The 25,141-nt window shown below is 45.9% G+C and overlaps 1 protein-coding gene and 1 non-coding gene across 8 annotated transcripts in view; both read left to right on the top strand.

Moving 5' to 3' along the window:
- Positions 1-25,141, top strand: part of SLC12A8 (solute carrier family 12 member 8) — a 130,714-nt gene that overhangs the window by 80,971 nt on the left and 24,602 nt on the right. For 5 of the 7 annotated variants that reach the window (XM_055110368.2, XM_057301880.2, XM_063602551.1 and 2 more), the window contains 4 exons: positions 9,893-9,980; positions 11,722-11,809; positions 20,242-20,388; positions 22,433-23,078. In XM_055110368.2, the coding sequence (XP_054966343.1) occupies positions 9,893-9,980; positions 11,722-11,809; positions 20,242-20,388; positions 22,433-23,078 (969 nt within the window). The remainder of the gene's footprint in view (positions 1-9,892; positions 9,981-11,721; positions 11,810-20,241; positions 20,389-22,432; positions 23,079-25,141) is intronic. The other 2 variants (XM_063602552.1, XM_057301881.2) reach the window with 1 other exon arrangement.
- Positions 11,378-11,481, top strand: LOC112439356 (U6 spliceosomal RNA). Its single transcript, XR_003027654.1, has one exon. It is a non-coding gene; the product is annotated as a U6 spliceosomal RNA (small nuclear RNA).

Raw genomic sequence — 25,141 nt, 5'->3', positions numbered from 1 at the left:
GCGTCCTCAGGTGCACCAGGGGTTTGTCTTGGCAATGTGGCCCTGATGTGCCCCTCCACTCTGCTCCCACGGCTGGCTTTCCTAAGAGAGAGGATGCCTGGTGTGAGTGGGGGAAGGGGGCGGTGAGCCTCCCCTCCAGCTTCTCCCTCCAGGCAGGAGTTAGCAGCAGCCTGAGGCTTGAAGATGCCACCCAGTAGCCCAGAGTATGAGCTGGACTCACATGTGAGATCAGCTAGTCCAACTCCCAAGCTTTTGTATTTTTAATCCATATTTCTTTTTCTTTTTCTTTTTCTTTTTTTAAGACAGGGTCTCGCTCTGTCACCCAGGCTGGAGTGCAGTGGTGTGATCTCAGCTCACTACAACCTCTGCCTCTCTGGTTGAAGAGATTCTCATGCTTCAGCTTCCTGAGTAGCTGGGATTACAACAGCATGCCACTATGCCTGGCTAATTTTTGTATTTTTAGTAGAGATGGAGTTTTGCCATGTTGTCCAGGGTGGTCTCGAACTCTTGACCTCAAGTGATCCACCCGCCTCAACCTCCCACCTCCAAAAGTGCTGGGATTAGAGGCATGAGCCACCATGCCTGGCTTATATTCACTTTTGATAATGATACTAAAAGCCTTACAGACACTGGACATTCTGGCTCAGAGATGGAGTGTCGTTGTCCTTCCGCTGAGAAAGCTATAGCTACCTAAGACAATGAGTCAAGATTTATTTTCTGTGGTTTAAGTTATGAGTATTATTTTGAAAGCTTTCAAATGTAAAATGATAATAGCGCATAGATTGTAACTACACAGGCCTCTCTGCCCCACCCCTCTTAGGTGACCTGCTTTCCTGTCCCTCTCACTCTCCATTGGCCCAACCGAGGTGAAGAATCATTGATCTGATCCTTTATTTTACCAGCTGGGGAGGAGGGGTGCAGAGGAGCTTATGAAGGACCCGACAGAGGTCACGAAGCTGATTAGTAGCCAGAGCTGGGCCGTCACCTGCTGTGGAGAGCTGCCCTCCGTGTCTCTGTCTCTGTTTTTCAGGGCCCCAATTGTAAACACGATAGGCAGGACGAATGGTTTGTATGACTTGCTGTCTCCTGGCAGATGTTCGGTTAAGCTATGAAAAGCATGGATGATTGGCAGTTTCCATGGTGATAGATTTGCTAAGGATTAGCTCCGAGTGAGTCATGGCTGGGGCTCCCTCCAACACCATCCTCTTCTGGAACAAGAGAACCTCCAGACTGTGGTGAGGAGAGAGTTTTGATGAACAAACCCTTCTGTCCCCAGCCCCCCATCCTCCTGTCAGAGATATGATAGTTACGTTACTTCAGATATTTTATCCCAAGGGCAGGCAGCTTCCTGGGAAGAGCGGCTGGAGATTCGGTCTGGGGGCTCCTCTGGATTTAGGAAGCTGTCCCCCTGCCCCCTCACTGTACTCTTCTCCATCACACCCTGTGCTGGTAGCTGCAGGGGTGGAGTGGGGGGAGCTTGGAGTGGACGCTGTACTTGCTTTGCTTCTTAAAGTGCATTCCTTCTCAAAGTGCATTCCTTCTCCAAGCTCCACTACCAAACTTTCCCTGAGAAGCAGACATCTCCTCTCCAGGGTTTCACACATACCATGTGGATGCAGCCACTCCAGGGATCCAGGAACACGATTCACAGAGGAACTAGGAAATGGAAATTCACTGAAAAGAATATCAGTCATGTGAAGTCCTGTAACCCTTGTTCCCAGATTCTAAACTCTTACTGGAAGGGATAAGGGCCTCTTTGGCCACAGCCAACACATGGGCCTGTGGTTGACCACACCCAGCACGAAAAAATGTGGTAGGAAACCTACAGCCTTTACTGAAATGTCCACAGTCACCTTCCTTTTCAAGAACCCAGCTATTTCTGTGATGCCCTTTGACCTCCCTGGGCCTGACTCCTCTCTCCTGCTCATGTACACACCCTGGGAAGCTCTGGGAATTTGCTGGGCCCTCCAATTGGCTGGCTGTCTCCAGGCCCCTCAGCCCGGCTGTTAGTGCTCACCCCTCCTCTGGCCTACTTCCCCCATTCCCCCCTCCTAGGCGTCCCCTGGGTCTCCTCACAAGTTATGTGTCTTGTGAGTGAGAGGACAAGAACCTGCTGGATCAGAATGGGGTTCCCATGTTTAAGGACTAGAGAGCCCCAAGTAGGGACAGTCTGAAGATGGGGGCTCACTCCACTCCCTTCATTCTGATGGACTTATGAGCAGAAACAGGAGACAAGAAGGAAGCTTTGGCTGGGTGCAGTGGCTCAAGCCTGTAGTCCCAGCTACTCGGGAGGCTGAGGCAGGAAAATTGCTTGAACCCAGGAGGCAGAGGTTGCAGTGAGCCAAGATTGTATCACTGCACTCCAGCCTGGGCGTCAGAGTGAGACCCTGTCTTAAAAAAAAAAAATAAATAAGCTTAGGCCAGGCGCGGTGGCTCATGCCTGTAATCCCAGCACTTTGGGAGGTTGGCGGGCAGATCACGAGGTCAAGAGATCAAGACCATCCTGGCCAACATGGTGAAACCCTGTCTCTACTAAAAATACAAAAATTAGCCAAGCATGGTGCATGCCTGTAGTCCCAGCTACTCGGGAGGCTGAGGCAGGAGAATCACTTGAGCCCGGGAGGTGGAGGTTGCAGTGAGCCAAGATCACACCACTGCACTCCAATCTGGCGACAAAGCGATACTCCGTCTCAAAAAAAAAGCTTTATAATTATTATACATGTTTATTTTTTGTAATTTTATTTATGGAATTAATTTATAATTGTTTTATCAAAATAATTATACATATCAACAGTTTTTATCAAAACAATTATAAATAGCGACAATACTTATTATCATTACAATAACCTATTATGTCAGCCACTAAGCACTTTATGTATAGTTTTCTGTTTAAACTTCTCCACAGCCTGACTAGTTCCATCAGACACAAGGCTGCCATGAAGTGGTTGAAGCCTGGGCTTCAAGGTCCCTCACTTGCGTGAGCTCCTTCCAAAGCCTTGTTCCTAATTTTGTATTCATAATTTTGTACTTTCAAAAAAATATCAGGCCACATGGAACCTAGATCCTCCCACAGGTTCTATTATTTACCCATTTTACAGATGAGGAAACAAAGATTTAGAGAGGTTATTTCCCCAACATCTCCCGGCCAGTAAGCGGTAAACCCCGTTGCTTCCCATAAAGAGAGAACACATAATGTTGGTGCCGCCCCTCATCCAGAAGCCAATAAATCTTGCCTGGGTCCTGGAGGTGGAAAGTTGCATTATTTGACACTGTCTGTCCCAGCAGCATCTCTAAAACATTGAGAGGGAGGGAAACTCACAAGTTTTGCTCCAAGAACAGAGCAAGACAGGTTTAGAGATTTCTGCAGGAACAGCTGAACAAACCAACCAACAAGCCAGGTATGGGAAAGGAATGGGGTTTGGAAATCAGAAGGAAGGTAAAGAGAGGCAGACCAGTCTTTAGGAATCTGAGGGATTTCTGAGTAAGGAGCAGAGCCCATCTCTCCTGGGTGAGCATTTATTTAGCACCTACAAGGTGCCAGCCACTGTGCTAGGTGCTTATGAATATCTGTTCCAACTTCACCACAGTCCTGCAAAGCAAATAGTATAATCCCCATTTACAGATGAGGAAAGCAGGGCTCAGAGCCACATTGCCTCCAAACAGTAGTAGATCCCTTTTTTTCAGTTAAAAAAAAAAAGGCAGCAGATGAGACTTGGGCACGTTAGTGCATGTGTCGTCTACCTTCATAAGAAAGAAAAATAAAGTTATGAACTTAGAAAACAGGCAGCAGAGAAACGATTAAGCTATAAATGGAAAGAAAAAGTTGAAGAGTTTCTGAGGACACAGACTTGGATGGAAAAGTCCCCAGGAGGAATCTTGGAAGTTCCTTGAGAAAGAGTAAGTAGCCTTTATGAACTAACAGGAACCTGAAAAGCCTAGAAAAACTGTTGGGGTTTTCTTTTCCTACTAATCTTCATTTTCAGGAACAGAAAAGGGAATTGGGGTGGGAAACGGTCTTGTGGTAATTGGTGATAAGTAAGGACTTTGATCAATGTGTGCCACTGGGTGATTCAGGGGGCAGGGAAGAAAAGAGATGACCTACCCACTTGCAAATGTTGGTAAGTGGTCATTGACATTTACACTGGTTATTTTACCCAAGGATATATTTTTGAGAGCTATAAGGGGTTGATTCATTTTCTGGCCCTCTATGTCTTCTGTGAGACCAGACACTGGAAGTAGGCGCTGACCCCAAGTCCCCTGTTCACCTGGTGCCATCCATCGAAACTGTAGGTGTAATGTCAATGTCTAGGTGGCTACGGATGCCACTCGAGGTGTAGCCTCATAAACCTAAGCTGGTCAAGTGATGGCTGACACCTTCAGACTTGCATATCAAAACAGACCATAAATATGTGCCCGAAGTCCCCAGGACTGGGATGGAAGACCAAGCCAGAAGGCTTTCCCCATATTAAGGAAGCTGTTTACCTAAGTCACATGGTAACAGTGTGCAGACCAGACAGATCATCGTTGTGATGCAGGGAGAAAAAATGTTTTTGGGTAAAGCAATTAACTGCTTCCTGGAATTGGCGTTTAAAACCCAGAAATGCCATCAATCCAGCACTGTCTAGAGATTAGGAGCTGGTGATGCAAGTGCCTGTGGGGAAACCAATACATAGCGCCGATTATAACTGATAAGCTCAGCCTTCTTGTGGGTATGTAACCCCACATTAATCATGCAATTACTGTTTCAGAAGGGGAAATCTACGAAGAGCAGGGGTGTTAGGAAGAAATGGAGAGGCTATGTGATGTAGTGGAAACAACACTGACTTGGAATCAGGAAGCTTGAGGGTTAGTGCTGGTTCTGTTAGCAATTAGCTTGGAACACTTGAATCAAATGGCTTCCCTTCTTTGGGCCTCTGTTGACTCATCTGTGAAATAAAAGGTTGGAGTAGATGATCACTAGGGTATCACCTAGATTTAAGAATCATGATTCTAAATAACTATTTTATTTTTTATTTTTATTGTTTTTGAGACGGAGTCTTGCTCTGTCACCCAGGCTGAAGTGCAGTGGCGTGATCTTGGCTCATTGCAACCTACGCTTCCCAGATTCAAGTGATTTTCCTGCCTCAGCCTCCCAAGTAGCTGGGACTACAGGTGCATGCCACCATGCCTGGCTAATTTTTTGTATTTTTAGTAGACACGGGGTTTCACAATGTTGGTCAGGCTGGTCTTGAACTCCTGACCTCAGGTGATCCACCCACCTTAGCCTCCCAAAGTGCTGGGATTACAGGCATGAGCCACTCCATCCAGTCCTAAATAGCCAAATTTAAACAATTTTTGGAAGCCCGCCAAGAAAAGTGTCAAGACCAAATAGTAATTATAAAATGGGCACTGAGTGTTTCCCAAACTGTGCTCTGTGGAACTTTAATAATGAAGAAAGGGTTTCATTTCTTTAAAAAAAAAAAGGGTTCAATGCCAAATAAGTTTTGCGAAACTGTGCTCTGTATTTCTCTTCTTAGAGATGGACAATGAATATTAGCTTATTATAGGCACTACAATAGCCCAGCACTGAAAACCTCTCTAATTAAGGTTTTCCCAACCTTATTTTCAATTGTGGAACTTTTTAAAAAATGTAATATTTGTAAAACACCTGGGCACTAATGCTCTGGGAAATAGTATTTGTTCTATTACGCCAACCCTAAATGTAACTCTAACCTTAATGATAGTGTTTTAAAATTGCACTGGATGCAAAAAGAAAGCAAACTAGAGAATTTCTGTAACACTTAACAAAGACAGGAAAAAAATACTAAGTCAAAATAATTTTTCTAGCTCTAACTAGTGAATGAGACATTTATAATTCACCGAAGCTAGGGAACATTGCCCAAGAATTGTGTGGTAACACAGAGGTAGAATTTTGGAAATGACAGCCACAGTGTGTGAGCCCCTATAACAAATGTGCAGGCCAGGCACGGTGGCTCATGCCTGTAATCCCAGCACTTTGGAGGCCAAGGCAGTCAGATCACCTGATGTTAGGAGTTCGAGACCAGCCTGGCCAACATGGTGAAACCCCATCTCTACTAAAAATACAAAAATTAGCCAGACATGGTGGAAGGTGCCTATAATCCCAACTACTTGGGAGGCTGAGGCAGGAGAATCACTTGAACCCAGGAGGCAGAGGTTGCAGTGAGCCAAGATCACACTATTGCAACTCCAGCTTGGGCAACAGAGGGAAACTCCATCTCAAAAAAAAAAAATCCAAACAAACAAACAAAAACAAATGTACACTTTGCTGTGGGAACCACCCACATTGCCCCAGCAGGAATCACCCATGAGACTTCTTGTCTGCAGTCCGAGTTGCCTCCATTTCCTTGTTTCTGGCTCTTTGTGTCTGTGATATAATCTACTTTCTGGCTTCTCTGTTTTGTCTCAAAAGCCAACTTTCTGGCCATATCTGGGCCTGGCTCATTCCTGTGTCACGGTCAGTCCTTTCTCCTCCCACTGAGCAGCATCCTAATGTACTGCACAACAGGCAGGCTACACAGAACCTGGGGGAGGAGGAAAGGGGTTTTGTTATGGAGACAGTAAGTGTTTGGAAGCAGGAAGCAATTAGGATGAATCAGTCACTTTCCTCCACAGAAGCATATATTGCTGTGGCGTTCTCAGGGGTCTTCATGGGTTAACTTCTGTATAAATGATCTGAAGGAAGGTGTACAAAATGACCTGACAAACTGTAGGAGGTACAACAATGGCGAGGAATAAAGAGCACTATGTCATGATATGGTTTGGCTCTGTGTCCCCACTCAAATCTCACCTTGAATTGTAACAATTCCTACGTGTCGTGGGAGGGACCTGGTGGGAGGGAATTGAATCATGAGGGTGAGTCTCTTTCCCGTGCTGTTCCCATGGCAGTGAATAAGTCTCACGAGATCTGATGGTTTTATAAATAGGAGTTCCCCTACACAAGCTCTCTCTTGCCTGCTGCCATGCAAGACGTGACTTTGCTTCTCCTTCCCCTTCTGCCATGATTTGTGATGCCTCCTCAGTCATGTGGAACTGTGAGTCAATTAAAGCTGCCTTAGCCTCCTGAGTAGCTGGGATGTGTGTACCACCATGCCCGGATAAATTTTTTATTTTATGAAGAGATGCTGTGTGGTCCAAGCTGGTCTCAAACTTGTGGCCTGAAGGGATCCTTCTTTTTTTTTTTTTTTTCCTGAGATGGATCTCTGTCACCCAGGCTGGAGTGAGTGGCATGATATCTGCTCACTGCAACTTCTACCTCCAGGGCTCAAGTGATCCTCCCACCACAGCCTCCCAAGTAGCTGGGATTATAGGTGTGCACCACCACACCTGGCTACTTTTTGCATTTTTAGTAGAGATGGAGTTTCACCATGTTAGTCAGGCTGGTCTCGAACTCCTGACCTCAGATGATCTGCCTGCCTCGGCCTCCCAAAATGCTGGGATTAAAGGTGTGAGCCATTACACCCAGGCTCAAGTGATCCTTCTGCCTTGGCCTCCCAAAGCGCTGGGATTACAGGCATGAACCACCACACCTGGCCCTTAAATCTGTTGCATTTTTAATTTTAATGATCATATTTTTAATTTCCAAAAGTTCTTTGTTGTTCTTGGATTTTTTTTCATAGCACCTTGTTTTATAGATAGAATATTCTTCTTGGATGTACCTGGAGCTACTAATTAGTGTTTTCTTCCAAATTCTCTCTGTATCCTGATTTATATGTTTCTTCCAGCCTGGGTTGTTCTGTTTCTATTTATGCATGTATTTTTTTATTTGTTGCTGGTTTTCATTACACATTGGGTGATCTTGGTTGCGGGCATGGATTTCCCGAGCTGTCGCATGGTTAGGTCTGTCTCCCTGCTGGGGCCCTACCTTGATGAGAAGTTTGTGAGTGCTGTTGATTCTTGAGCAGGGCTTTATTTGGGGTGCAAATGTCCAGCTCTGATTTTCCTCAGTGTATTGAGATCTTGTAGAGAAGCATTCCGAGGCTTTCTTTCCTTCTCTTTTCCTCGGTATTATATTCTCCATTTTCTATGTTCTATGTTCCAGACATTCATGGGAACCTTTCATCTACTTAGGGTCCCCCTCCCAACTTCTCTTTGCTTATGGGAATTTATCTACTTTTCCCCTTTACTATGCTTTTAATAGGATCTTGGAGAGGAGGGAATGAAAGGAAAGAAAATGTGCCTAACAGGCCGTTAAAAACAAAAACAAAAACAACAACAACAAAACCTTAGAAGTTTTCACGTTTCAAAATGATCATTGTAGAAAATTGAGAAAATATAAACAGTCAAATAAAAATGACCTGTTCTTTTATCACCCAGAAATAACATTGTTAATGTTTTAAAACATGTTCCAGTTCCTTTTTCTATATATTTTTATAATAATGGGATCATACCATGTGTTCTGTTTTCTAATATGCTTCTTAAAACTAAGGAAAAACTTCTAAACATCTTTCCATGTCACAACATATCCCTTACAATATTCTGAGACCTAGTATTTATTGAAAGCTATATCATCACTTATTTAACCAACCCTCTATTTTTAGACATTAGGTTGTTTCTAATTTCCACTATTCTAAACAAGCGTTTATAAACACGCTGGGCTAAATCTTCCCTCATAGCCTTGACTACCTACGATGGGTAAAGTCCTCACAGTGGAGTTGCTGGGTGACAGTATATGCACCCCATCCGTGGGCCAGCATTCAGGGTTCTCTCTGAAATACACCCCCCTACTTTCACTTTCTGGTTCCAAACTGTCACTTCACTGCACTTCGCTTGGATTCTGTGAAGCATTATAGCAGAGGCATTAAGAGCATAATTTTCAGAGTCAGACAGACCAGGGTTGAATCTTAGCTTTGCTGCTTATTAAATGTGTGACCTTAGGCTGTTTTAATTAACCTCTTTGCACACTTTTCCATAAGATGAGGAAATAATTCTACCTTTCTGATGAGGTTGTTATGAGAATTAAACAGGATAAAAAAATGCATGTAAAGCACTTGACACAGGCCCAGGCAGTTTGAAAGTGTTCACAAATCATGGAGTTAGATTCATTCCCATCCCTAAGCCCATTCAAATCCCTCTTTCAAGGCCACATTCAAGATACACCCCCCTCCACGGGTCTTTTCTGACCAGGGCAGCCCATCACACTGAGTTGTTATGGCACTTGTGGGCTGGATCCTCATCCGATGTTCAGAACACCCTGTCTCGTTGCTTTCATATATTTGTTTGTATGGGAAGAGGCAACATCCCCACCTCACCATGCAGCACCGTGCTGTGGGTCCCTCATGGATTAATTCGTTTTCATTAGTGTTCTTGCAGAAGAGAGGTGATGATGAAAAGGAGCTTGTGACTCCATGTCAGTGGCATCAGGATTGGTTTTTTTGGAGTTTATTTCAAGCCCTTTGGTAGCTCAGGGGCTTGGAGGATGGTACCTGACCCGGAGGACACAGGAAGCTCCCATGGAATCAGCAGGCAGCAGAGGCAGGGAAAGCCGCTGAGCAGGAGGCTGCCAGACCTTTGTAATGCTGAGCCTCTCCAGGGCATTGTCCCAGCTCAGCAGGCAGCGCAGGACCTCTGTGTGCCTTGCAAGCCGCTTTCCTCCCCCTGGTTGCTTTGCGCTGAGCAGTAGGATGCTTTTGGAGCTGGGAGGGCTTTCCTCCTGAGCCTCCTCCAACCCACAAAGGTCCCTTTCACGCCACAGGGATGCCTCCCTAGTTGCCAGGGGAGATTGAAAAGCAGCCTGTGCGCAGAGCTGCAGCTGGAGGGCTTGCCGTGGGACAGCTTCCAGGAGAGGGTCCCGCAGGAGAGGAAGGGGCAGCCCTGGGGAAGGCGATGCGTGGAGGAGGCTGCTCACCCCATTCCCCATCTGGGTGTCTTTCAGGAGTCATGGCCGGCTTCAACATGGGGGGCGACCTCAGGGAGCCTGCCGCCAGCATTCCCCTGGGCTCCCTGGCAGCTGTTGGCATCTCGTAAGTTCCCCTCATGGCAATCAGTCTGAGCTAGAGAGTGGGAGAGAAAACCCCAGGCAGAAGAGGGATTGCCCCTTTTGTTCTGAGAGTGCCCCGACTGTGACCAATCTATTTCATATTCCGATCCTTCTTTTAACACTCGGTGGGCTGGAAAATTCACGTCTGGTGGGTTCAGACACTGCCCTTTCATGCGCGCTGCCTGGGAATGCTGCCGAGGAGGAGTGTCAGGACCCAGATCACAGATCGAATCCTTTCTTTCCTTTCCTCGGCCTCCCGCCCCCGTCCCTCCCCCACCCCCATTTTGAACTTGGGGATTTTTTTAACCACCGAGTTTCCAGGATCACTGGAGGGAGCATAAAGATGAAGAGTTTTGCAATCAGACGAATTGGGGCTGCACCTCAGCTCTGCCGCTGATTGGCTGCATGACTCTGGACAATTTACTGAGTTCTCTGAGCCTCCATGTCCTTTCCTGTGAAATGGGGATAATGACACTGTATGTGCTACGTAGACTGCGGCGGGGAGAGAAGGCACACAGTGGAAGCTCAGCACCCAGCTCTTCTTCTTCCCCCAGTGAGCCTCCCCTCCAGCTCCCCCAGGCCGTCAGGCCTCTGGGGTTTTAGTTCACACTGTGCCACCCACACAAGCAGGCTGGGTAACCTTGGGTCTATTTCTGACCTTTTAGAATATTGTTTCTCTCTGTACCACAGGAAGAAGCTTCTCTGCCCTTCATTGGGTAGGTGTGAAGAGGCAAAGAGATCAGAGACCAGAAACAATGACTTGAGAAGTTAAAAGGGCCTGTGTTATTCTAACCACAGTATTTAGAAAATATTAATGTATCTGTTTCACAAACACTGAATTTGCTCTTAGCTTACTGCAGTGAAACCATTGCTATCAGCCTGGCGTACAGCATCAGGGTATTTTGTGCAATAACATTGGGAAGAAAATGAAGACAACAGAGATAGAGTTGAGTGTTGGGAACGAAATAAAAGAAAGAGGCTTCTGAATGAGGACCCTGTCTTGTTTCTGGCCCCAGCTGGGAGGTTCCAGGAGGAACCCTTGGCCCATCCTCTCGCTACCCAGATGGGAATGAGGAGACCACAGGAACCTGGGTCTTGTTCAAGGTTACAGGGCATCTTGGGGACAGAGCCAGGCCTCTGCTCTCTGCCTTTTGACTTTAGTTTCCCTCTTTATTATCTGATCCAAAGATAACAGACCAGCAGGACTTAGAGGCCCGAAGGATCATCAGCTTGTTCTTTTGCTGGAGGAGGCTGGGGTGTGAGGCTGCGGGGCAACCCTGGCCTGAATCCTGGCAACCTAGAGGCAACTGGGCCTCCCACTTCCCTACTCGGAATGCCCTTTGTATGTTTTTTTTTGTAATATAAGAAAGAGAAAAAACAGTGCTTACTTCAGCAGTACATATACTAAAATTAAAACAATACAGAGATTAGCATGGCCCATGTGCAAGGATGACATGCAAATTCGTGAAGTGTTCCATATTTTTATATATATTTAAAAGTAAAAAAAGAAACAAAACAATGGTACCCCTTTTTTGGTAAGAAATATGCCAGAAGAGAAATAGTACAAAAAGTGTCCTCCCAAGCCAGCTGGGGAAGCTTCATGACTGGCCTTTCTCTCATTCTGATACAAGTTCCCTTTGGAAACAGAAGGTTGAGTGGGGGAATTGGATGGGGCTGGGTGAGGTGAGTTGGGGGCAGCTCTGTTCTGCTCTTGGGTTTTGCAGGTGGTTTCTGTACATCGTCTTCGTCTTCTTCCTGGGCGCCATCTGCACTCGAGAGGCCCTTCGCTATGACTTCCTCATAGCGGAAAAGGTGAGTGAGGCCTGCGCTACTCCAAGGGCTCAGTATGCCGGAGTGATTTATTTGTTCTCACCAACAAATGGCCACCTTCCCCTTGCAGTACTGTCTGGGAATCCATATAGTCTTTTTAAAATTTAATTAATTAATTTTTTGAGACAGGGTCTCACTCTGTTGCCTAGGCTGGAGTGCAGTGTTGCAATCTCAGCCCACTGTAGCCTCAACCTTCCAGGCTCAAGCAATTCTCCTGTCTCAGACCGCCAGGTAGCTGGGACTACAGGGGCATGCCCTCATGCTGGGCTAATTTATTTTTAATTTTTTGGTAGAGATGAGGTCTCACCATGTTGCCCAGGCTGGTCTTAAACTCCTGGCCTCAAGTGATCCTCCCACCTTGACCTCCCAAAGTGCTGGGATTACAGGCGTGAGCCACCACGCCCAGCCTTCATATAGTCTCTAGCCCAGGACTGAAGTGTTGGGTTGTGGTGGGGAAGAGACATGATGGAAAAGGTACAGGCCCTGCTTAGGGATTTCTAGAAACAGATAATGATGCCCAGAGGGATTCACGAATATGAGGGGCTAGATAATGGGGACATCTCTTCCTGTCAAAAATCAGGACAGAAACAGAAGAATCTGCTCACCCCAAATTCCCAGTTAAGCAAGTGCCTCACTTTTGCTAATAGCTTCACCTTCCACGATGAATCAAATGTGCTGCTCAGAAGTGGCAAGTGGAGAAGGAGGCTGGACAGGCAGAGGTGGAGGGAGCGGGCGGAAGCCCAGTGCCAGGGTGAGGGCCGAGGCCCTCCTTGTCCCTGAGGTCCTTGACCCCTTTGGCTTTCCTGAGGATCTCAGACATTCTGGGTTGATTTGGCTGCAACATCTTTGTTTCTAGAGTCCGCACCCTGCCAGGAGAAGATTAATGAATTCCTGGCGTTGGCTGGAGGTCATCTGACATCAAGGACATTTATTTGGCGTCCTAGAAGCCACATGAATAAGATTTCCAGATATTTTTCTGGAAATCCCCAAAAACTCCTACCCTCCTTTAAGTTCTTGGAGAAAAAGTAGACCCTGAGATTCCCATCATTTTTCAGAGAAATGTAGTTGGTTAGGGAGTTTTTCTGTGAACTCCTGAGTATCACTGCTTATATTTTATGTATTTTAAATTTTAATATTTTAATTTTAACTTTTTAAAGACAGGGTCTCACTCTGTCACCCAGGCTAGAGTACAGTGATGTGAACATGGCTCATTACAGCCTCAACTTCCAGGGCTCAGGTGATTCTACCACCTCAGCCTCCCAAGTAGCCAGGACTACAGACATGCACCACCACACCCAGCTAATTTTTTTTTTTTCAATTTTTTGTAGAGACAGGGTTTTGCCATGTTGCCCAGGCTGGTCTCGAACTCCTGGCTTTAGGTGATCCTCCCACCTCAGCCTTCCAAAGTGCTGGGATTACAGGCATGAGCCCCTATATTTTAGGATAGAGTACCATTTTCTCTTGGTGTGAGGCTTTGCAAAGCAGCCCTGCTGATCTTCATGGAGGGCCAGTGCCTGGGGCAACCTGGGGCAGGAAACTGTGAATTTTCTTTTGAGAGATATGTTTGAGCTTGGTTTTCACATTAGCACAGGTTTCTTTTTAAGGCTTGTAGGCACCCATGCAAAGGTGATTATTTGTTTTCAAGGGTCTTGCCCTTAGTATAAAAGCAGGTTTTTTGGAAGGCAGTACAGTTCAGTTAGTGAGAGAACTGATACCCACTTTCCAGTACCCAAGGTCACAGACCCCCAGGTGGCAAGGTTTGCTCTCAGGGCAGGAATCTATAGCCCTGATTTGTATCTACATGCATGCTTCCGTCTGAAGTTTCACTCCCAAGGGCCTGTTCTCTAGTTGTGGAATGAAAAGCTTGGCTGCATTACAGGAATTGAAGGCCTCAGGGAGCAGACTGGGCGAGGCTGGTTTGACCGAGGGAAATGCTTCCTGCTCATCTGCAGCTTGCCAGTGGCTGACCAGCTCTGCCTGCTTCTAAAGTTCCTTTCTCGTGCTTTCCTTCACAGAGGTCCTTCCACCCTTTAGAGACTCTGATCTGATTATCCCCTGGGCCGCAGCTTTCCTCCCTCCTCTCCTTCCCCTGCTTTTCAAGGGAATGATCAGAGTAGGTATATGGGAGGGCAGGCAGCTTTGTATCTAAGGAAGGCCACAAACAGCAGTAGGGTAAAAACAGCCCAGAAACAGCACATGAGAGCCTTTGTGGGTGGAAATCCCACACCTAATAATAGGCACACAAACCGGGGGAGCCTCCTTTGGAATGCCACCTGTCCCAACAGTGAGCAGGTAGGCAAGCAGTTAGCCAGCTGGGGGCACCTGCTTCATCAGGCCCAGCAATGACACTTGGGAATGTAATTATGCACACACTGGGATGAAATGTGGAGATTTAGTTTTCGGAGAGGACAAGAGACCATTCCCTGGAAGAGACCATTGTAAAGCCTATAAAGGAACAAAGCTACTGCTCTTGGTTCTCAGTAGAAATGGGCAGGTGCAGCAAGTCAGTAAGCAGTGATGGAACCGACCCTAATGACTTCAAAATAGCAGCACCTGGGTCTTCTGGTTCCCACTACCCACCCCCTAAAGGGGACCACACAGGAGTTTCCTCCCACACCTTTTCTGCTTTCCTGCTCACTGGTGTCGCTCCTTGGGACTGACTCCGCTGCAGTAGCAGGTACCGTGCTCAGGCAGTAGATTGGGCCACAGATGTTTTTACTGGCAGTACCTGGAGAATGGGAGGGTGCAACCTACACTGGTTGGGAGGTGCAAGGGCGGAGTTTCTTTACTTTGGTCACTTGACACAACCGGCCACCCTGATAACCTGTTCACCTCAGCTTCCTGTCTTACTTGTGGCTTCAGTTCTGAGCCGGCGCATCTCTGAGCTTTCCTGGGCCTGAAAAAAGGCCTCTTCTGTATGTGTGCCCCGCGCATCACCTCTGGACACTGAGACAGGGTGGGTCTCTGACATACTCTCCTTGGCGCTCGTTCACACGCAGCTCCCCAATGCACTCCTCTTTCTCTTGGGGGCTTTCTGCCAGAACAATTATCTTCAATGGCTGCAGGCTGCCCTGGATTCCTTTCTACTGATCTGCAGCTGGTCAGTTAATCTGTTTCTTTCTGGGTTTCCTACAGCTTCTCTGATCTATTTCTAATTATTTGGCTTCTCAACTCACAGTTTCTCTAAGAAGCGTCTTTTTACTTTTTTTGTTGTTGTTTTTCTTGAGATGGAGTTTTGCTCTTGTTGCCCAAGCTGGAGTGCAATGGCATGATCTCAGCTCACTGCAACCTCCACCTCCCAGGTTCAAGTGATTCTCCTGCTTCAGCCCCCCAAGTAGCTGGGATTACAGGCACATGCCACCATGCCTGGCTAATTTTTTGTATTTTTAGTAGAAACGGGGTTTCACCATGTTAGCCAGGCTGGTCTTGAACTCCTGACCTCAGGTGATCCACCCGCCTCAGTCTCCCAAAGTGCTGGGATTACAGGGATGAGCTACTGCGCCCGGCGATGTCTTTTTACTTTTTATCCCCACCACAGAGGAACTTTCTCCCAGCTCTCAGGTGTATGTGTGTTCTTAAACGTCTTGTATACAGTGGTGGCTCTGAGATAACCCATGAAAGCATGTAGTAGGTGCTAATTATAATACATTTTACCTGGCACATAGCAGATGCTAACTAAATTTTAACTCCCTTCCACACTCCTTATGAGCATACCCTTACAGATCAAGACATTTATTTTAGGAACACATTTTCTCCCCACAAATCCACCATATTTAATAGAAAAGCCAGAACAGTCAATCTCAGTATTATTTAGTTAGAAAAGGAATTGTATAAACACAGTGTTAGTTGGGGTGAAATTAAATAGATTAAATGTTTCAGAATAAACTTGTATACAGTCCAGGAAACAGATGTTTATTACAAACAAAAAAGGCCAAATACCTTAGGAGCCCTGGGGCTTGCTAACTAGCAAAATAAGAGCAATCTAAGAAGGAAAAATATCCCAAAAGTATTATTGTTAAGACTAGGGAATCTGGGTGGCTCATGCCTATAATCCCAGCACTTTGGGAGGCCGTGGCGGGCAGATCACTTGAGGTCAGGAGTTCAAGACCAGCCTGGCCAACACAGTGAAACCCCCATCTCCACCAGAAAATACAAAAATATGCCAGCCGTGGTGGTGCATGCCTGTAGTTCCAGCTACTCGAGAGGCTGAGGCAAGAGAATCGCTAGAACCCGGGAGGCGGAGGTTGCAGTGAGCCAAGATCGTGCCACTGCACTCCAGCCTGGGCAACAGTGCGAAACTCTGTCTCAAAAATACAAAACCCCCCTAAAACTGGGTAATCCCACAGAGCAAACTCTGATTCCTGGATTTAATAGTCATGGTTTCACATATTCAAGAGGGACCTTGGAAGCTCATGACACAAGCTGTACAGGGAAGATGGGGATGGGACAGCGCTGGTAACAGGGGAGTGAGCCTAGTGGGCCACTCAGCACCTGGGAGTGGGTCAGTCTGAGTGTCCTCTGCCCTCCATCGTGGACACAGTCCTGCCTCTCAGGAAGGGAAGCAGACTAGGTCTCATTATGGAAAATGGCTCTCAAGTGAGAGGTAAAACTTGACTGAAAGTTGAGATGTTGATCAATTCATGGAGCGTGGAGATGTTAGGAAACTCATGACTCTAGAAATGAGATGTGGGAGGAAAAAACCAAAGTGTTGTTGAGACTCGGCCTTATTAATACACTTGGGATTGTAAAGGTTTTTAGGGTGCACTCCGCAGTTATGTCAGGGGTCACCGCAATTAGATGAGACAGAATGAGCCCCTTGCAAATGACTTTAAATCCAGTCCTTTGAGAGAAGAGAGCAGCCAATGAATGAGTGGAGTCCCTCAATGACCGAAGCTCAAGTGGGAGCTGGGAGAAAATACTAAGAGCAGAGAGATGGAAGTAATTATTTTCGTCAGTAGTTACTGAAGAAAGAAATCAGGGTAGCTCACACCCCATGTAATATTTTGGAAAGAGCTCTGTGGGTGGGGGGATGGCTCAAACAGGTGTATGCCAGAAAAGAATCACTGTTTATTTAAAAAGAGCTGTTGACACACCTCTGCTCAAATAAATTCTCACTTCCACCTCCACTGGCACATTTAGCAAATTTTCAGTCTGATATGAATAGAGAAAACAATTAAGTTCTGTGAGGGCTGGGAGCAGAGCTACGTGTCTATAAGCCTTGCTCTGCCTAGCACCATGCCAGGAACATAATCTGTTGTCAGGAAATGCTTCCTGAATGGATGGATGGATGACAAATGACAGAAAGAGATAGGATTTAGGCAGGAGAGAGATGGAGTGAAGTTTTTATAATTTATCTAGATGTGGAGACCAACATTTCATATATTACTCAGAAAATAGACTGAATAATAGTTTTATATTTTTTTAAAGTGGTAAGTGAACAGATCATTCTACACAATTGACAAACTGGACATAGGTTGCTATACTTGGCCCTGTCTGACCCCAGCTCCTAGGGCTCTGGAGGAATCCCAGGGTGTGTCTGTGGGAAGGCTGGCCAAAGACGGAAGCCACCATATCGTGTACTCATGGTGCCAGAGGCTCAACCCAGTTCCTGAGGTCAGTCCAACACTAGGAGGATGCCAGGCTGGGGCATTCCCACTCATTCCTGCTCTGAGTAAATAGACAGGCTTTAAATGAAAAAGAGTTGTAAAAATTCAAATATACATAACCTTTTAGGTAAGAAGCAGTGAAATTTCTGCAAGGAGATGCTGTGCCTGACTCTCCCAAAGAATTTTTTGAGGGGAGAATGCAGTGGCTACAATGTGTTGTGCCCAGGGGTTCTCCACATCGGCTGCACATTAGAATCACCTGGAGGGCTTTCTTAAACTCAACCACGTCTGTGTCTCACTCTACACTAATTAAATCAGAATCTCTGGGTGATTCTTATGTTTAGGCAGAGTGGAGAACTATTGACTTAAATTTTCAAAAGGCTCTTTCTTGATAAAATTTCATCATAGAATCTGGTTTTTAAAAACCAGTCAACATAGGCTGCATTTGGTAGAGAAGACGGAAATAAAGGTTATCGATGAATGATCACATCTCAGAATGGATTGAGGATTGATAATGGATCCAGCTTATCTAACAGTTTTGTAAGGTACCTAGGGCACGATTACAGCAAAGTTATGAAGCTGCATGAATTCAGCTGCTGAGCTCTGCTTGCCAGATTCTGCATGAGGTGCTGGGGGAAGGGGGCCAGGAAGCATGATACAATTCTACCTGTGAGGTGCTCAGGGTGTTGGCAGGATAAGCCATGAGCATAACTAACTATCCCACAGGATGGAAAGTAACAAAATGCCATCAGATCACATAAAGTGATGGAAACACTAGATGACATTGATTTCCTGTAGTAATAAAATGGTGAGTGGGGTGGGCAGGACAAACCCAAGAAATCTGCGATATTGAAAAAAGAGACAGATGAGATTCTTTGGGGATAAGCATGAGATGATAAAGACAGGACTCAATAGTGAATTAAAGACAAGGTGGGCTCCGTAGTGGACCTTAGTCTTGTTCATCAAGCCTCTGACCTTCCTGACCATTTGGGGGTTATTCCACCAATGGTCTTGAAGGGAGAGAGTACCCCCATTGTGTGTAAGAGAAACCCAATGGACCAGACCTCTTTTGCCTGTCCCTTTGCAGCCCTGCTAGGGCACATGACCTACACTAGGCCATTGCGTGCTCCCATTGTAACCAATGAAGTAAAGATAAAGAGCTGGTGAGAATCCGTCCACAGGGCAGCAGGGGTGTTGGCAGCATCCTGGCCAAGCTGTTCCTGGGGAAGAGGCTGGGTATGCCTCCAGGCTTGGTCCTGCCCTTTTCTGAGCCTCATCCTTTAGCCTCCTGATGATTCTACAAACCACCAGTGTCCTACAAATATATTCTTTTTTAAAGAATTTTTTTTTTCCAATCAACTGTCCTGACTGATTCATCAGTCAGTCAAATTATTCCAGTGATAATTTATGAGCCAGGAAAGAAGTCTAGCCAGTGGCTTGTGTTCAATGTAGCTTGATGACACGAATCTGGTGCTTTGCTGATGCAAGGAAGTAAAAAATGGGGTGAGGAGAGGCTTCATCAAGAAGGGTGTAAGTGACAAAGCTGAATATTAACTCTAACCTATCTGTAAGCATTGGACGCATGAGTACTTGGAATGTACAGTTCTGGCCATTGTGCCTAAAGGAAAGTAGAATGGAAAGGGCACCTCAAATAAGAAAACAAAGATGCTTCCCTGTGGGTACAGATGAGGTCTGGCCCAGGAGGGTGAATTCATGAGTGACAGCTTGGGATCTGGCTGTGCATGGCAAGCAGTCATGCAGCCACCCAGCCCCTTAGCACTTTTAGCCCTGAGTTAGCTAGTAACATCTTGGACCCTGATCTTTTGCAAGTTGACACCAAGAAGAACAGCTGTGCCCTCTTATTCTATCTGTTGGTGCCTTGTGGGTCATGGATCTCATTCATTCATTCATCATTTATATTTCTGTGTTGGGCACCAAGAATTCTAGGGTAAACAAGACAGAAGACCTGCTTAAATGAAGCCTCCAGATTAGTGGAGGGGGCACGATGATAGGTGCTATCCTAACATCATGTTGGGGATGCTATGGAGCACTGAGAAGCGACTACTGTAGTCAGGGAAGAGGGGATGGCCTCACAGTGGAGGTGAGGTTGGTGCTGAGTTTTGTAGCACAATTAGGAGTTTAACAGACAATGAGTAGATTAGGGTGTGTGAACAGAGGCTTCCTACAGACAGAAAAATCATGCTGATCAGACTTTCAGTGTGCAGGGTGTGGAGCTAAAGAGGTCACAGACCATGAAGAGCCTTATATGTCAGGACAGGGGGAGATTTTGATATATCTGCAACGGAGACATTGTGATCAGATTTGAGTTTAGAGAACAGAGGCTTATGGGATGATTCAGAGTGAATCATCTGAAGATTTAAACTCATCTTTAAGGGTGAGCTTAAAGGCAAGAGGCCAATGAGCATTGTGGTTGGCCAGTTTGTTCTCAAAGTGTGGTCTCTGGGAACGCATGCGGAATCCAAATTTCTAGGCCCCACCCCAAGCCTACTGAACCAGGAACTCTGAGGAGGGGGCCCAGAAGTTTGTGTTTAGCAAGCCCTGCAGCTGAGTCTGGCAGACGCTTCATTTGAGGACCACTGTGCAATCCATATGAAAAGTGGTGGTGGATTCAGCTGAAACCATGGAATGAATGGGGGTGAGGCTGGGGATGTGGAAACTGTATCCCAGAGATCAGATCTAGAGGACTCAGTGGATGATTGCATGGGGTGCAGGTGGGTGGGTGCTGGGGGAGTAGAAAGGCACAGGAGCAGGTTCTGGCACTGGCGAATGAAACCGCTTCTCACACAGGTATCCCTCGTGGGCTTCCTGTTCCTTTTGGGCTTATACATCTCGTCCCTGGCTTCCTGTATGGGAGGACTTTATGGAGCTCCCCGCATCCTGCAGTGCATTGCCCAGGAGAAAGTGATCCCTGCACTTGCCTGTCTGGGACAAGGGGTGAGTAATCCTCTTTTTTTGGTTTGTTTTTTGAAACATGTTTTGCTGCTAACCTCATTGTTGGCCCATCAATTGGTTAAGCTTTTCTGATCAGAGCCTTTGGTCAATTTCTTTGGGGTGACACAGAAAATAATGCAGAGGTCATTTCTTTCAGCCCTGTCCTCTGGCTGGCTTAGGTTAGGGCTAAGTAGATGAAGCATCTTAAATGTCACAGCCACCCAGCCCCTTAGCACTTTTAGGACTGGGTTAGCTAACCAGTCCTAGTAACATCTTGGACCCTGAGCAGCATGAAAATGCAGTGCCCCATCCTTTAATAAAAATGAATTCAGGATCCTCCAGGTTTAGCATAGAAGAAAGTGTGTTTTGGTCAGGAGGCGAGCTGGTCCTTGCAGCTCTAACTCTGCCCTTGAGTTTCATCCGCCCCTTGGGGGTTGCTGTTTGATGATTTCCTACACCTCTGGTATCTACACTCCCTGTTAACCATCATGAACCAAACCTTAACTGATACATAAAGGACAGCTCAGTTGAGACATGGCTGGAATGATTAAAATAGACATTCCTAAAGTCCAGGGGAGGACCAAAGAGACATAAACAGAGAATCCCATTTCCCACTAATATGGTTTGCAAGCTAGAGTTCATTTTTGTCTTGTTGGGGTACCCCAGAGGGCCTCCCCAGCCACTTCCAATTTTCAGCCTCTCTCTGGTTTAGGGAACACATCGTTGCAACTTATCCTTGATTTCTTCCTTTATCTTCCTCCAAAAATGCAGATTGGTTTTGGACATAGTCCGTTTGAGATCCTATTAGACGTTCACTGGAAATGTTGAGTAGGCAGTTGGATATGTAAGCCTGGGTTTCAGGGGAATGTTTTAGGCTGGAGATTCAAATTTGGAAGTTGTCAGTATAATGCCGGTATTCAAAGCCGTGAGCCTAGTTGAGCTCACCAAGGGAGGGAGTACAGATAGAGATCTGAGGATGGAGCCTGGGGCTGCTTTAAATGTGGAGTTCAGAGACGTGAAAAGCCAGCCACAGAAACCAAGAAGGAGCAGCCAGTGAAGAGGGAGGCCAATCAGGAGAAGTAAGGTGAAGAAAGTGTTTCGAAGAGGACAGAGTAGCCAGCTGGGTTAAAGAAGACAGGGACTGAGAAGTGACTGTTGCTTTTGGCCCAAGAACTATGTCAGTGACTGTGATGAAGAGCTCCCAGGAGAGGCAGCTAGCACCTTTTTTCCACTCCTGTCCACCTGAAGGTCACCATACCCACCTCCATTAATAACAGGTGTGTGTAATGTGTGTGCCTGAGCATTTGCGGATGTTTAGTGTCAGAATTCCCCTCCTCCAGCCACCAGTGATTCTGCTGTGTCTTCCGGAATCTGCCTCTCCCTGGGAAGAATCAACTTTGCATTTCTTTGATTTTCTATGCTGGTATTAAAACCCAATGAAAGACAAAAGGAGAAAATATTTGGGAAGTCAAAATTCTATAATAATGCCCCATGTTCAAAGTTATTCATATGGCTGGGCACAGTGGCTCATGCCTGTAATCCTAACACTCTGGGAGGCCGAGGTGGGCAGATTGCTTGAGGCCAGGAGTTTGTGACTGGCCTGGGCAACATAGCAAAACCACATCTCTACAAGAAATACAAAAATTAGCCATGCATGGTGGTGTGCACCTGTAGTCCCAGCTATTCAGGATGCTGAGGTGGGACGATGGCTTAAGCCCAAGAGGCGGAGGTTGCAATGAGCTGAGATCACATCACTGCAGTCCAGCCTGGGCAACAGAGCCAGACCCTGTCTCAAAAAAAAAAAAAAAAGTTGCTAATACAACTAATATCTGTGGAGCTTACTGCATGTCAGTCTGTGTGAAGCATTTCGCATGCATGAACAAATCCCATGAGTAGGATATTATTATCTCAAGTTTATAGATGAATAATCACATGGGGAGAAGTGGCTGAGTCATTATGAGTTGTGTTTCTAGCCTGTAACTTCTGAAATCTCTGAAGCGTTCTATCTGAAATTTTATGGTCCTGCATGTTATTTTTGTTCCTGCAGAAGGGGCCAAACAAAACACCCGTGGCTGCCATCTGCCTGACCAGCTTGGTGACCATGGCCTTTGTTTTTGTGGGTCAAGTGAACGTTCTGGCCCCCATCGTCACCATCAACTTCATGCTGACATACATCGCAGTGGACTACTCTTACTTCTCCCTGTCCATGTGTTCCTGCAGCCTGACCCCGGTGCCTGAGCCGGTGCTCAGGGAGGGCCCGGAAGGCCTCCACTGCTCTGAGCACCTGCTCTTAGAGAAAGCTCCCAGTTACGGCTCTGAGGGACCTGCCCAAAGAGTCTTGGAGGGCACGCTACTGGAATTCACCAAGGACATGGATCAGCTCCTCCAGCTAACCAGGAAGCTTGAGAGTAGCCAGCCCAGGCAAGGAGAGGGTAACAGGACCCCAGAAAGTCAGAAGAGGAAAAGCAAGAAGGCCACCAAGGAGACCCTACAAGATAGCTTCCTCTTGGACCTCAAATCCCCTCCTTCTTTCCCTGTTGAGATCTCTGACAGGTTGCCCGCTGCCTCCTGGGAGGGGCAGGAGTCCTGCTGGAACAAGCAGACTTCCAGGAGCGAAGGGACTCAGCCTGAGGGAACATATGGAGAGCAACTTGTTCCTGAGCTGTGCAACAAATCAGAGTCCAGTGGAGAAGGTGAGTGCTCTGGTATCACACTGGGGCCTCTTATTTGGGGATGACCACTGATTATCCTACCTACCCAGTTATTGTGAACCAGTTATGACTGGGTTTAAAATCCTTGTTAATTTTGTGCAATATTTGTTTTAAAACATTATATTCAGGTATCAGCTGAATTATTTGTAATTGTACTCTGTTATAGATAGTTAATTTTAAACAGAAATTTCTATCTACTCCTGTATGTTAGACCTGAGAGCCACAGCTAGTAATTGGGTATCAATCTCTTTTCACTCAAAAATGAACGGAAGTATAAAGCCAATGTGAGTAAAATCATCTCTCCTTACAAGAGAAGTGGAAATGTGTTGTGATAAACTACCTGTTAAGGACGCAATATGTTTTCTTTGTGGAAGATGAACCTCCCAAACCAGGCAAGAGGGGATGGAAAGAAGGTGGCTCAAGCTTTGTTTTCTCAAATCTATAAACACAGAAATACACAGAGACACTCACAGAGAGGCTTATAGAGCATGAGAAATTCTGAAAATGAGAACTCGTATTTTCAAGGACCTACCATATTCTAGGTGCTTTACATCTATTACTTCGTGTAATATAACATATATTAGCATTTTCCCTTTTACAAATAAGACCTTGTGTCCACATTAGGTCACAGAGAAGACTCTGACCTGATTCTTTGCACAGCTGGACATCACCCTGCATTGTATTGTCTGTATTTGAGGCCCATGTACTTTCCTCTACATTATGCTCTCCCTGGAGCTATATACAGACAGGTGTGGGCAAAGAGGAGGAGATGAGGGACATAGAAGGAGGTGTCTGAAAAATAGTGTTTTGGCCGGGCGCGGTGGCTCACGTCTGTAATCCCAGCCAGACCAACATGGTGAAACCTTGTCTCTACTAAAAATACAAATAATTAGCCAGGCATGGTGGCTGGTGCCTGTAATCCCAGCTACTCATGAGGCTGAGGCAGGAGAATTGCTTGAACCCAGGAGGCGGAGGTTGCAGTGGCAGGAGAGTTGCTTGAACCTGGGAGGCAGAGGTTGCAGTGAGCCAAGATCATGCCACTGCACTCCAGCCTGGGTGACAGAGTGAGACTCCATCTCAAAACAAAACAACAACAACAACAACAACAAAAAACCCCAAAAACCTAGTGTTTTAAGTTCTCCCAGAAACCTGTTTTTCCTTCTTTGCCTCTAAATTTCTGGGGAACTTTTAATTAAAAATAAAAATTATTTTATTTTAATCAATGTAATAAGTGTACAATTTAATAAGCCAAATAATATTAAAAGTCACATAACCAGAAACAGTAGTTCCTACTCTTTTATACCACCCCTTTTACCCTTCTCTATTTCCAGTCCCATTCCCAGAAAATCCCACTTTGAACCAAAAATATGCTTCTTCTGTTAATCTGTCACTAAATAATGTATTTGCGTTGCTACTTCTTGATATGTCAGTTTCTGACATCATCTTTTGAGTTGCTGTTATGGTAAATGAGGATTTGGTGCGATATCAGCTCACTGCAACCTCCACCTCCCGGGTTCAAGTGGTTCTCCTGCCTCAGCCTCCCAAGTAGCTGAGATTACAGGGACCCACCACCACACCCAGCTAATTTTTGTATTTTTAGTAGAGATGGGGTTTCACCATGTTGGCCAGGCTGGTCTTGAACTCCTGACCTCAAGTGATCTGCCCACCTCAGCCTCCCAAAGTGCTGAAATTACAGGCGTGAGCCACCACACCCTGCCTGGATTAACTCTTATATGCCACTCTGACTTCCCCTTATTTAATGCCCCCAGAGTAGTTATCTCACAGTTTTTTATTAAATTAAAAGCTAGTATTCTTGTTATCATGACTAAGTAAATATTGCTCAGTTCTGAGCCATATGTTACACTATGATTACATTTCCTTTTTTGCTCAACTTTTGCTGTTTCCTGGAATTAATAATTGCCTTAGTTTTTTCTTTGCTTGGTTTTCTGTCATCATTTTTCTTTAAATGCTCTGGCAGATCTGTCAAATGCCTTTTTGTGTTATTTTCAAAATGCTCCAATTCTTCAGAAATGTATTCTTTTCTT

This window comes from Pan paniscus, chromosome 2 (assembly GCF_029289425.2).
Source record: "Pan paniscus chromosome 2, NHGRI_mPanPan1-v2.0_pri, whole genome shotgun sequence".
Lineage (NCBI taxonomy): Eukaryota > Metazoa > Chordata > Mammalia > Primates > Hominidae > Pan > Pan paniscus.
Note: the sequence above shows the minus strand (reverse complement) of the source record. Positions and strands in the feature narration are given on the sequence as shown.